The 14,144-nt window shown below is 38.0% G+C and overlaps 1 protein-coding gene across 1 annotated transcript in view; it reads right to left on the bottom strand.

Moving 5' to 3' along the window:
- Window positions 1-14,144, bottom strand: part of LOC128642224 (uncharacterized) — a 103,230-nt gene that overhangs the window by 11,970 nt on the left and 77,116 nt on the right. The window contains exons 14-16 of the mRNA XM_053694923.1: window positions 2,991-3,288; window positions 2,067-2,294; window positions 468-617 (exon numbers count right to left, since the gene is read on the bottom strand). Of these exons, the coding sequence (XP_053550898.1) occupies window positions 468-617; window positions 2,067-2,294; window positions 2,991-3,288 (676 nt within the window). The remainder of the gene's footprint in view (window positions 1-467; window positions 618-2,066; window positions 2,295-2,990; window positions 3,289-14,144) is intronic.

The raw sequence follows: 14,144 nt of genomic DNA, 5'->3' as shown, positions 1-14,144 counted from the left end.
AAAACCATTGACACTCACTGATTTGTGTTTTTATCTAATCAGTTTCAAAAATAGCAAATCTATGGATTGAAATAATAAAAACACTCAAGTTGCATATAATGTTGATTATCTTTTGTGGTTAATTTTCTTTGTCTATTGCATCCTACACAATTTAGCTTTGTTAATGTTGTTCCAATATTGTGTGAACCTATTTCAGATATTGATGTTGTTGCTGTTTTCGGGGTAATTAGAAATGGTCTTGCAGTAGACACCACACACTTTCCTGCCTCTGTACCATAATAAAATGAACCTCAAATCACTTGAAACTCATGTTGTTTCCTTATGAAATAATTTAAGTTTATATTAAATTTGTGATTTCTGAATACATCCTGGCAAATGTTACCTGTAACAGTAGTAGCAGTAGTAGCATGTGACTATAGAATATACTGTATGACCAGATGACTATTTGGCAGTAATGCAATTCATACCTTGCAATAAATATCCATTCTGTGAGGCTGCAGACTTTAATCCCTGTATATATTCTCCATGAGACTGATGTTTTCGAGAGACTCTCTGGTACGCAGATGAAGGTGTAGCTGGATTATCTACTTTTCTTGTTGACTCCTGATGTTTCTGACCTGTACATTACATTAAAGGCATTGATTGTCAATTCTAATCCCCAAGTGACAATAACACAAGTCCTCATTAATCCCTTACAGGCCAGATATTAAATATAAACATACACAGAAACATACGTAGATTTTAATAGCAGAAAAGATCCATAGCTCCATTAAGTCTACCCATATTTCCAATAAATATGACTTAGAATACCAAATCATGCCATCTATCTATCATGCTCATCTATCGATCATGCTCATCTATCTATCATGCTCATCTGTCTATTATGCTTATATATCTATCATGCTCATCTATCTATCATGCTCATCTACAGTATCTATCATGCTAATCTGTCTATCATGTTCTTATTTCTATCATTCTCATCTATTGATATGCTCATCTGTATATCATTCTCATCTGTCTATTATGCTCATCTATCTATCATGCTGATCTGACTATCATGATCATCTATCTATCATGCTCATCTGTCTATCATGCTGATCTGACTATCATGATCATCTATCTATCATGCTCATCTGACTATCATGATCATCTATCTATCATGCTCATCTGACTATCATGATCATCTATCTATCATGCTCATCTGTCTATCATGCTCATCTGTTTATCATGCTCATCTGTTTATCATGCTCATCTGTATATCATTCTCATCTGTCTATCATTCTTATCTGTCTATCATGCGCATCTTTCTATCTATCTATCATCTATCTATCATCTATTTATCTATCATGCTCGTCTCTTTATTATTCTCTTCTATCATCTATCTATCTATTTATCATTCTCATCTGTCTATCATGCTTGTCTGTCTATCATGCTCAACTATCTATCATGCTCATCTGTCTATCATGCTCATCTGTCTATCATGCTCATCTATCTATCATGCTTATCTGTCTATCATGCTTATCTGTCTATCATGCTTATCTGTCTATCATGCTTATCTTTCTATCATGCTCATCAGTCTATCATGCTCATCAGTCTATCATGCTCATCAGTCTATCATGCTCATCTTTCTATCATGCTCATCTATCGATCATGCTCATCTTTCTATCATGCTCATCTATCGATCATGCTCATCTATCGATCATGCTCATCTGTCTATCATGCTCATCTGTCTTTCATGCTTATCTGTCTATCATGCTCATCTCTCTATGATGTTCATCTATCTATCATGCTTCGCTGTCTATCATGCTTGCGGTAGCAATAACCAGCCACTTGTAATGACTGGAAAATTTATCGTTTGTAATCTAACCCACAATGGGGCAGGTGTGTCGCAAAACAAATAGTAGCAAGCACCACTGTGTATCAGGGTGTATCATTGTGTTTCAGGGGTCTATTAAGGGTATATCAGATTGAGGGTTTGGTAGTGAATCCCAAGAGGTAGATGTAACATTCTACAAATGGATGTTTGTCTCAATGGTTGCAGATTACATTATTTAATATTTACTTACAACTCGTTTTAAAAATGTCTTCAATTCTCTGCAGTTTGTCTTTCATTCTTCTATCGTTATATAAATAGCCAGACGAATAGCTTTCAATTAAAGATTTTTCTTTCTCACTAAAGAAGAAAGCCTCTCGGGCCAGTCTCTCGATGATGGGCTTATTGTTCGAAATCCTCCTCTTCACCTCCTCGCTGATGGTCTCTAGATTATCAATCACCATAATGACGTTATCTTTACCTATAGACATCATAATGACAGAAAATCCATAAATCAGAGGAAGCAGGGAAGAGAGAGTTCCTCTGACGATTTAGATTAAAAGTTGAACTAAAGTTAATGCGGGTCGCAATAAACAGAATCATGACCGTGTTAACTTGCACACATATTACAAGTTGAAAATAAACTGCTGCATTCAAGCAAAAACCTAATTTTTGCTTGTCAGGTTAGTGCGACTGAAGACCTAGCATAAAGTGTAAGGGGTTCAAATAAATGTGCACCAAGCACAATATAAGTACATTAAAATGCAATATTCATAGAAATATTAATAAAAATAATTATAAAGGTTAAAAGGTATGTAAGACTGGAAAGGGCTATAATGTGTATGTATATTAGCCACTACCTTTATTGCTACAGATCTTACACAGTGTCGGATAAGCACACAAGTGATACGTTTTTGTTTTGTTTTTTAAAGTGTGCTCCATTGAAGTCTGGGGGAGAAGTTAATGTGATCGCAATATCTCAAGTCCAGAACTTAGGCGCATCATGTTTTGCTTAAGCACAAATAATTTACTTTTAACTTGTATTACAAGCGCTAGCCTGCCCACTTAAAAAGTTTACTTATAGTGGTGATTACCTGCAAACGAAAAAACTATTTAGTGCACTCATAGTTGTCAATGAGAGAGGAAATTGTAAGTAAAGGCTTTAGCAAGGACTTACCGAGCTTCCGAGATAAATCTTCCAGCTCTCTATCATGCAGCAGGTCACTGATATTGATATGCCCATGCTTATGTGTATGGTACAAAATGCCAAACGTGAACTCTGATGATTTATGTGCATGTGAATAGTTTGCAGAAATGCAGACATCTTCCACCAGATTTGCAAACCTTGGTCCTTGAAGAAAAGATTTTAACCATTGACATTTCCTTGATGGTGATTTTGAAAAGATTATGATTTTATGCTTTTGGGGGTGACCTTTACAAAGGATTGTTTGGATATCCCCCTTACTTTTTTTTACCTGATATTTAAAAACAAACAAAGGACAGTTAGTACTCTTAATTATGAAAATGTAATGAATCAACAAATTGTATAGCTATTGTAAGAGATAAGGAAATACTAATCTGTTGTAAAGCTTATTTTAAATGTAGGACATTTTAGGGATAATGTGTGCCCTTATTGCACCTGTACCCCATTAGGAACACAAACTAATTATGATATATATAATATATATATATATATATATATATATATATATATACGTATATATACACACACATACAGTATATACAGTAAATATATATAAATACATACTAATATACATACATATATACATACACACATACAGTATATACAGTAAATATATATAAATACACACACACACACACATACAATATATACAGTACATACAAATATACATATATACATACACACACATACAGTATATACAGTACATACAAATATACATACATATATACATACATTCAGACACACACACATTACTTTCTGCTTTACAAAAAGGCAGATTACCTTTTGTTACCCATATTAATAGAGGGTGGTATATAGCAGCATGGCACACATAAGCCCTGTATACCTTATGGCCAATCCTGGCCTGTATCTATCTATATCTATTCATACAAACAGAGAAAGAGAGAGAGACACAGAGAGAGAGAGAGAGAGAGAGAGAGAGAGAGAGAGAGAGAGACAGAGACACAGGGAGAGAGAGACAGAGAGAGAGGGAGAGACAGAGAGAGAGAGAGAGAGAGAGAGAGAGAGAGAGAAAGAGAGAGAGAGACAGAGACAGAGAGAGAGAGAGAGAGAGAGAGAGAGACAGAGAGCAAGAAAGAGAGACACAGAGAGAGAGACAGAGAGAGAGAGACAGAGAGAGACAGAGAGAGAGAGAGAGAGAAAGAGAGAGACAGAGAGATACAGAGAGAGAGAGAGAGAGAGAGAGACAGAGAGCGAGAGAGAGAGATACAGAGAGAGAGAGAGAGAGAGAGAAAGAGACAGAGAGCGAGAGAGAGAGAGAGAAAGGCAGAGACACAGGGAGAGAGAGAGAGACAGATAGAGAGAGAGGGAGGGAGAGAGAGGGACAGAGACACAGAGAGAGAGAGGGAGAGACAGAGAGCGAGAAAGAGACAGAGAGCGAGAGAGAGACAGAGACAGAGAAATTGATTAAAGTTAATTATCACATGCATGCTAATTTCAGAATCTTAACTAGCAGAAGCTTTAATCACTGATGGTGTCCATTGTCCTAAAAGTGGATTTGTCTCAAACTTCCCATTAATGTATACCCAGATAGGAGGTAATAGATGCTGCTCACATACATGGGCACTGGTGTGATTAGAACAGCTTCAGGTTAACATTACTGATGAACATTTATTGTCTTCCTGTAATCCTGAAAAACTCCAGAACTCACTTAGACCCCGATGATCGCAAGTTCCACGAGGCAGCAAGAAATTCGAAAGGGATCCATCACTATGTCGAGAAAGCCGGCAAAATATGCCAAGCGGCTGACATCAGTATTTAAAGGCAGCATCGCCGAGAGGCATTTTACTATACATTGCAATGGGTGGCGATTCTGGAGATATATTCCAAGCAGCATCACCACCTACATTTACAATGTCATTTAAATAATCCCTTTTACCAATATCACACAACAAAGTAAACATAACTCAGCCTACAAGAATAACCCATAATCTACCATAACCCCTATTGCTATTAACCCCTAAACTGCCACATCCTCCACCACTATAAACTCCCTACTCTTCTTAACCCCTAAACTGCCAATAACCCCAGCACAACAAACTCCTCCCTCTACTTAACCCCTAAACTGACACATTCCCCTCCACAATAAACTCCCTACTCTACTTAACCCCTAAACTTCCACATCCCCCACCACATTAAACTCCCTACTTTAATTAACCCCTGAACCACTAATACCCCCACCAAAATAAGCCCCTACTCTACTTAGCCGCTAAACCGCCATTACCCCCATCGCAAACGATCCCCTAACCCAGGGGTGTCAAACTGGCATTATTTGCAAAGAGTCGATTAGTGTTGAAAGAATATAACATTAAAAGACACCTATTACAATTCAAAAGCATCAAACATATCAATGGCAGGATATGTAGGTAGTGTGCAGCCCGCGTGACTTAAATTAGTTTGACACCCCTGCCCTTACCTATTAATCCCCTAACCACCACAACTAACAATCGCAATCTACTCCTACACTACTTAACCCCCTAACAGCTAACCCCCCAAGAGACCTAACCTAAGACCCACTTAATTACAAAAAACACTTTCATTAAAAAAAACAATACCGAAAAATTTAAAAATCTACCAGTAAAAGCCCTAAACTAAAAGCACTTTTGCAACAAAAAACATTAGTCATGCTTTCCTGATAATTTCCTGTCTTTCATGGTGGAGCGAGTCCACAATCTATTACTCCTGGGAATTACTCTACACTACCACTAGGAGGAGGTGAAGATTCCCAAACCCCAAGAGCTCTATAAAACCCCTTCCATTAAACCAGCACCTCGGTCTAACGTATGTATAGCAGAGCACAAGTTATGTTTTTTTTTATACCGGTGGTGAGAGTCCACTATCCATTAGTCCTTGAAACTAATACCTAAGCTGAGAAGTCCACGAGTAATAACATAAAGGGAGGGATTTAAAAATAAATAAATCTAAAACCCCAATAGAAAATTTGGACAACTGATGCTTCATTCTTAAAGGCCCAATAAGTGGCAACTGATCTGGTAGAAGGAGCAGTAATCTATTTTGGTGGAGGCTGACATGCTTCCAAGTAAGCTTTATGGATCATCAGCTTCAACCAAGAAGCCAAAGAAACAGCAGCAACATTTTGACCTTTCTTAGAACCATCACAATAAACAAACACGCTAGAGGTTTCTCTGAAATCCTTAGTAGCATCAGCATAATACTTAAAAGCTCTAACAACATAAAGATTATGAAGAAATCTCTCTGAAGAATTCTTAGGTTTAGGACATAAAGGAAGGACAACAATTATTGTCGGAAGACACAACCTTGGGGGGAAAAAATGTGGCCCTCAAGACTGCCCTACCCCGATGAAAAATAAGATAAGGAGAGTCACATGAAAGAGCAGAAAACTCAGCAACTCTTCTAGCAGATTAAATCTGAAAAAGAAAAAGAAAACTTTCCAAGAAAGAAGTTAAATATCCACCTTATGCATAGGCTAAAAAGGAGGTACCTGCAAAATCCTCAAAAACAAATTAAGGTCCCAAGAGGGAGAAATTGGTTTAATAACAGGCTTAATTCCAGGCAAGGCTTCAGCAAAACCATGAATGTTACGAAGATTAGAAATCCACTTGTGGAATAGAACTGAAGGGGCAGAAATCTGACCTTTTAAGAAAATTCTTCTAAAGAGTCTCAATAACAATCGAAAATCCTCTCTGTCTCAAAACTATCCATTCAATCTCCACGCCATCAAGCTGAGAGATCTGGGATCTTGTTTGAAAAATGGACCTTGAGATAGAAGGTGTGGATGCAGAGGGAATGGCCAAGGTGGTTAACTAAACATTAGAACCAGATCCACATACCAAATTCTGCGAGACCAAGCTCGAGCGATTAAAATCACTGATGCTCTTTCCTGCCTAATCTTGGTATTCACCCTGGGAAGAAGAACCAGAGGTGGAAGAACATACACTAGCTTAAATAACCACTGAAATAACAAAGCATCCACAAACACTGTTCAAGGATCCCTGGACTTTGTACAGTACCTGGGAAGTTTGTGATTCAACCAAGATGCCATCAGATCTATCTCTGGGTGACACCAAAGATCTAGATGAAGAGACCACTCTCCTGGATGGAGAGTTTGACGACTGAGAAAATCTGCTTCCCAGTTGTCCACTCCTGGAATATGAACAGCAATAGGCTTTTGCCCAGGAAATAATTTGAAATACTTCCTTCATAGCTATGGAACTCTGAGTTACCCCCTGATGATTGACATACGCTACTGATGTAACATTGTCTGACTGAAAACAGAAATGAGACTCCCTCTTCAACAGAGGCCAACTCTGAAGGGACCTAAATATTGCACAGAGTTCTAAAGCATTTATAGGTTACCTCGCCTTCTTAAGAAGTCCAATTTACTTGTTCCTTCTGAGACCCCCAGACAGCCTCCCAACTTGAAAGACTTGCACCTGTAATCATCACAGACCAAGTAGGATGAACAAAATAATCTCCCTGCATAATGAACTAATGTTTAGCCACCAAGTTAGAGACTGATTTGTTTTAAATCTAAATGAATCATCTGAGTCAACTGAGTATGATCCCTGCACCATTGCCAAAGTAGACAAATTGGAAGAAGCCTCATATGGAAGCAAGCAAATGGAATAGCATCCAAGGCCCCAATCATGAGACCTAATGCAAAGAGCGACTGAAGGAAAATAGACTAAAGGTTCTCATAAGCAGACACCAGTTTCAACCGTCTTTACTCCATTAAAGAAAGTTTCATAGAGACTGAATCTATTTGAACTCCCAGAAAAGCAACCTTTGTCAGAGAAATCAACAAACAAAAAATTATTTTAACCATGTTGAACAAGCGACAACAGTCTGCTGGTGTGAAATTTTGCTAAATGTAAAGATGGAACTTAAACCAAGATATTGTCCAGGTAAGGAAATACTACAATACACTGAGATCTGATTACAGATAAGAGGGTACCCAGAACCTTGGAGAATATTCTGGGAGATTTAACCAGACCAAACAGAGGAGCAACAAACTTATCAAGAAAAGCAAACCTCAGAAACTGATGATATTCCTTGTGAATATGAACATGTGATAAGCATCCTTTAAATCTATTGTCAGCATAAACCGACCTTGCTGAACAAAAGGCAAAATAGTCTGAATAATTTCCATTTTGAAAGTAGAAACTTGTTCAAGATCTTTTGATCCAGAACTGGTCTGAAAGTTCAATCCCTCGTTGGAACATTGAATAGGTTAGCATAAAAATCCTTTCACAGTTCCTGTAAGGGAACTGGAAAAATCACCCCCATAATTTCTCGATCCAAAACTGACTGAAAAAAAGGCATGAGCCTTTTCAGAGAAAACCTTCCCTTTGGGAGGCCTTGATCTGAAACCTATTCAATATCCTTGAGAAACAATATTTAGAACCCAAGGATCCTGAACAGAGTGAAACCAAGCTTTCTAAAAAAGGCATAACCCGCCCCTAACCAGAGCATCCAGATTGGGAGTCGGACCTTCATGCGGACTTGGAAGGGGGAGAAGTTTTTTTGGCCTGCTTAGAATTGTTACAGTTATAATTTAGCTTCCAGACAAAACCAGAGAAACTCTGATTTGAGAATTCCTCTCGCTGAAGAATCAAATGCACCTCTTAATACTTCAACCTCCAAAGACAAGAATGAGGCACTGGTGAGGTGGGGGGGTTATAGAGTTTTTGGGGTATGGGAATCTTTGCATCCTCCAAGTGGTATGGAAGAGTAATTCCCAGGAGTAATGGACTGTGGACTCTCACCACCTGTGTGAAAGAAAAACCCTATACTAAAACCAAAGTAACCCCGCCAAAAAAACTATCTTAAAAAAAAAAAAACTACTAAAAATTGCCCTGAAAAGGGCATTTGTTGGGCATTGCCCTGAAGTAATCACAGCTCTTTTGCACTAAAAACAAAAACAAACTAGCGTTAAAAAATCCTAATATAAAAAACCTATCCTAAAAAAACATAAATAAATATATATATATATATATATATATATATATATATATAGCTAGATTACGAGTAGATCGCAAATTTGCTCTCCCACAAGTGCTTTATCTGCGCTCAACTTTTTTGACCATTGCGGGCCCAGTTGCACATATAATATAGATATAGATACATATATACATATGTATAGAATTACGTACATATATATTGATAAACATACATATATGTATATGTGTTTCTATGGATACCTTTGTAAAAGAACTTTGGCCCGTTTTTCTCTAACACCTGACATCTCATATTTTTTTAGCCCTTACAACTTTTTTATGCATTTTTTAAATATATTTTTTATTAGATGGTGTTATTATTAGTGTAAAACTGTACTTTTCAATCGCCTAGATTTAGAGTTCTGCTTTTGGCCGCCCGCTGGTATTTAGAGTCAGCCAGGTAAAAGTGTACCGCTCACTTTCAAGCCGCGACTTTTCCATACCGCAGATCCCCTTACGCCAATTGCGTATCCTTATCTTTTCAATGGGAACTTCCTAACGCCGGTATTTAGAGTCTTGGCTGAAGTGAGCGTTACATCTCTACCGACAAGACTCCTACCGCCCATGGAAAGGCTGTAGTTAAGAGCTTTATGGGCTAACGCCGGTATATAAAGCTCTTAACTACAGTGCTCTAAAGTACACTAACACCTATAAACTACCTATGTACCCCTAAACTGAGGTCCCCCCACATCGCCGCCACTATAATAAATATTTTTAACCCCTAATCTGCCGACCGCACATCGCAGCCACCTACATTATCCCTATGAACCCCTAATCTGCTGCCCCTAACATCGCCGACACCTACATAATATTTATTAACCCCTAATCTGCCCCCCCCAATGTCACCGCTACCTTACCTATACTTATTAACCCCTAATCTGCCGACCGGACATTGCCACCACTATAATAAATGTATTAACCCCTAAACCGCCATACTCCCGCCTCGCAAACACTAGAATAAATTGTATTAACCCCTAATCTGCCCCCCCAACATCGCCGCCACCTAACTTCAAGTATTAACCCCTAATCTGCCGACCGGACCTCGCCGCTACTATAATAAATGTATTAACCCCTAAAGCTAAGTCTAACCCTAACCCTAACACCCCTCTAAATTAAATATAATTTTAATCTAACAAAATAAATTAACTCTTATTAAATTAATTAATCCTATTTAAAGCTAAATACTTACCTGTAAAATAAACCCTAATATAGCTACAATATAACGAATAATTATATTGTAGTTATTTTAGGATTTATATTTATTTTACAGGCAACTTTGTATTTATTTTAACTAGGTACAATAGCTATTAAATAGTTATTTACTATTTAATAGCTACCTAGTTAAAATAATTACAAAATGACCTGTAAAATAAATCCTAACCTAAGTTACAATTAAACCTAACACTACACTATCAATAAATGAATTAAATAAATTACCTAAAATTACTTACAATTACATACAATTAAATAAACTAAACTAAATTAAAAAAAAAACACTAAATTACAAAAAATAAAAAAAGATTACAAGAATATTAGGCTAATTACACCTACTCTAAGCCCCCTAATAAAATAAAAAAGCCCCCCAAAATAATAAAGGTCCCTACCCTATTCTAAATTAAAAAGTAATCAGCTCTTTTACCAGCTCTTAAAAGGGCTTTTTGCGGGGCATGCCCCAAAGTAATCAGCTCTTTTGCCTGTAAAAAAAAATACAACCCCCCCAACATTAAAACCCACCACCCACATACCCCTACTCTAAACCAAACCCCCCTTAAATAAACCTAACACTACCCCCCTGAAGATCTCCCTACCTTGAGTCGCCTTCTACCAGCCAGGCCGAAGTCTTCATCCAATGGGGCAGAAGAGGACATCCAGACCGGCAGAAGTCTTCATCCTATCCGGGCAGAAGAGGACATCCGGACCGGCAGACATCTTCATCCAAGTGGCATCTTCTATCTTCATCCATCCGGAGTGGAGCGGAGCCATCTTCTTCCCAGCCGACACGGATCCATCCTCTTCAACCGACGTCTACTCGCCGAATGAAGGTTCCTTTAAATGACGTCATCCAAGATGGCGTCCCTCGAATTCCGATTGGCTGATAGGATTCTATCAGCCAATCGGAATTAAGGTAGGAAAAATCTGATTGGCTGATTCAATCAGCCAATCAGATTGAGCTCGCATTCTATTGGCTGTTCAAATCAGCCAATAGAATGCGAGCGCAATCTGATTGGCTGATTGGATCAGCCAATCGGATTGAACTTGAATCTGATTGGCTGATTGAATCAGCCAATCAGATTTTTCCTACCTTAATTCCGATTGGCTGATAGAATCCTAATTCTTGGATGACGTCATTTAAAGGAACCTTCATTCGGCGAGTAGGCGTCGGTTGAAGAGGATGGATCCGCGTCAGCTGGGAAGAAGATGGCTCCGCTCCGGATGGATGAAGATAGAAGATGCCGATTGGATGAAGATGTCTGCCGGTCCGGATGTCCTCTTCTGCCCGGATAGGATGAAGACTTCTGCCGGTCTGGATGTCCTCTTCTGCCCCATCGGATGAAGACTTCGGCCCGGCTGGGTGAAGACGACTCAAGGTAGGGAGATCTTCAGGGGGGTAGTGTTAGGTTTATTTAAGGGGGGTTTGGGTTAGAGTAGGGGTATGTGGGTGGTGGGTTTTAATGTTGGATGGGGTTGTATTTTTTTTTACAGGCAAAAGAGCTGATTACTTTGGGGCATGCCCCGCAAAAAGCCCTTTTAAGGGCTGGTAAAAGAGCTGATTACTTTTTAATTTAGAATAGGGTAGGGACCTTTATTATTATTTTGGGGGGCTTTTTTATTTTATTAGGGGGCTTAGAGTAGGTGTAATTAGCCTAATATTCCTGTAATCTTTTTTTATTTTTTGTAATTTAGTTTAGTTTATTTAATTGTATGTAATTGCAGGTAATTTATTTAATTAATTTATTGATAGTGTAGTGTTAGGTTTAATTGTAACTTAGGTTAGGATTTATTTTACAGGTAATTTTGTAATTATTTTAACTAGGTAGCTATGAAATAGTTAATAACTATTTAATAGCTATTGTACCTAGTTAAAATAAATACAAAGTTGCCTGTAAAATAAATATAAATCCTAAAATAGCTACAATATAATTATTCGTTATATTGTAGCTATATTAGGGTTTATTTTATAGGTAAGTATTTAATTTTAAATAGGAATACTTTAGTTAATAAGAGTTAATTTATTTCGTTAGATTAAAATTATATTTAATTTAGGGGGGTGTTAGGGTTAGACTTAGCTTTAGGGGTTAATACATTTATCATAGTAGCGGCGAGGTCCGGTCGGCAGATTAGGGGTTAATACTTGAAGTTAGGTGTCGCCGATGTTAGGGAGGGCAGATTAGGAGTTAATACTATATATTATAGTGTTTGCGAGGTGGGAGTGCAGCGGTTTAGGGGTTAATACATTTATTATAGTGGCGGTGAGGTCCGGTCGGCAGATTAGGGGTTAATAAGTGAAGGTAAGGTAGTGGTGACGTTGGGGGGGCAGATTAGGGGTTAATAAATATAATATTGTGGTCGGCGGTGTTAGGGGCAGCAGATTAGGGGTACATAGGGATAATGTAGGTTGCGTCGGTGTACGGAGCGGCAGATTACAGGTTAATAGTATAATGCAGGTGTCAGCGATAGCGGGGGTGGCAGATTAGGGGTTAATAAGTGTAAGGTTAGGGGTGTTTAGACTCGGGGTTCATGTTAGGGTGTTAGGTGCAGACTTAGAAACTGTTTCCCCATAGGAAACAATGGGGCTGCGTTGGGAGCTTAACGCTGCTTTTTTGCAGGTGTTAGGTTTTTTTCAGCCCAAACTGCCCCATTGTTTCCTATGGGGGAATCGTGCACAAGCACGTTTTGCCAGCTTACCGCTACCATAAGCAACGCTGGTATTGAGAGTTGAAGTGGCTGTAAATTCAGCTCAACGCACCCTTTTTGGAGCCTAACGCAGCCCCTCAGACAACTCTAAATACCAGCGTTGTTTGGAAGCAGCGGTAGGAAAAAAAAGCTGCGTTAGCTACGCGGGTCTTTACCGACAAAACTCTAAATCTAGCCGCAAGTGTTTTTGATGTGTTTTGTGAAACTTTTTTTTTTTTTCGTAACAATTAACCAGAGCTCTGAAGTTGCTGTAATCAACGCAATTGCGCTCACGCTTTTGCATATACTTTCAACTTGTAATATGGGCAGAATTTAACCTGATATTGCTAGTCCTTAGAGCTCTGTTTAATTATTTCGGGAAACAAAAAAATCTCACAAAACACATAAAAAATACATTACAAAGTGTAGTTACACTCATAATAACACCATCTAATAAAATTATTAAAACAAATATTGCACACATTATAATGGCTAAAATATATAAGGTCTCCATCTTGTCTGGATTGTCATGCATAAATCCATTATCCCCTTGTGGATTTATGGTTATTATTGCCTGTGCATGAATCAACTTGCTGAAAGTATCGAGAGTGGGTGAGCTGATACTCCCTGACACAAACAATTACAGTAGAGTATCCATTTGGCATTTATATCCCTTATAGTACAATATTTTGGTTGACCTGCACATGTGGTGCTTTGTTGTACCTCTGTCCTTCCAGAGACTCACTCGACTGGGAGCCTTTTGAGGGGGTGAGCTGATACGCCCAAAAATATCAGTCTGCATCTGCTAGCACATCAGGGTGCTCCAATAGAATGTGAGTACTCATATGGCTTTGCTATACAATAGATACATATCTTGTTTGGTGAATCTACACTTGAGGCACCCCTCTGTTCTCTATTCCTAAATATGTATATGTATGTATGTTTGTATATATATATATATACAGTATATATATATATATATATATATATATATTATATATACAGACATATATACACATATAAACAGATACATACTTATGTACACATATGTACACATATATACACATATAAACAGATACATATGTACACATATAGGTATGTGAAGATCATTGGAATGTAAAATATTAATATTTTCATGTTGGATTAGAGCACATGAGAATATATCATCGGGTTTGCGCGAGAGTTGGGTGTTTTTCCACTGTTTTTGCTCCATTGACTTCTATGGGAAAATTTGTAA

Source organism: Bombina bombina, chromosome 11, assembly GCF_027579735.1.
Source record: "Bombina bombina isolate aBomBom1 chromosome 11, aBomBom1.pri, whole genome shotgun sequence".
In the NCBI taxonomy this organism is placed as follows: domain Eukaryota; kingdom Metazoa; phylum Chordata; class Amphibia; order Anura; family Bombinatoridae; genus Bombina; species Bombina bombina.
Note: the sequence above shows the minus strand (reverse complement) of the source record. Positions and strands in the feature narration are given on the sequence as shown.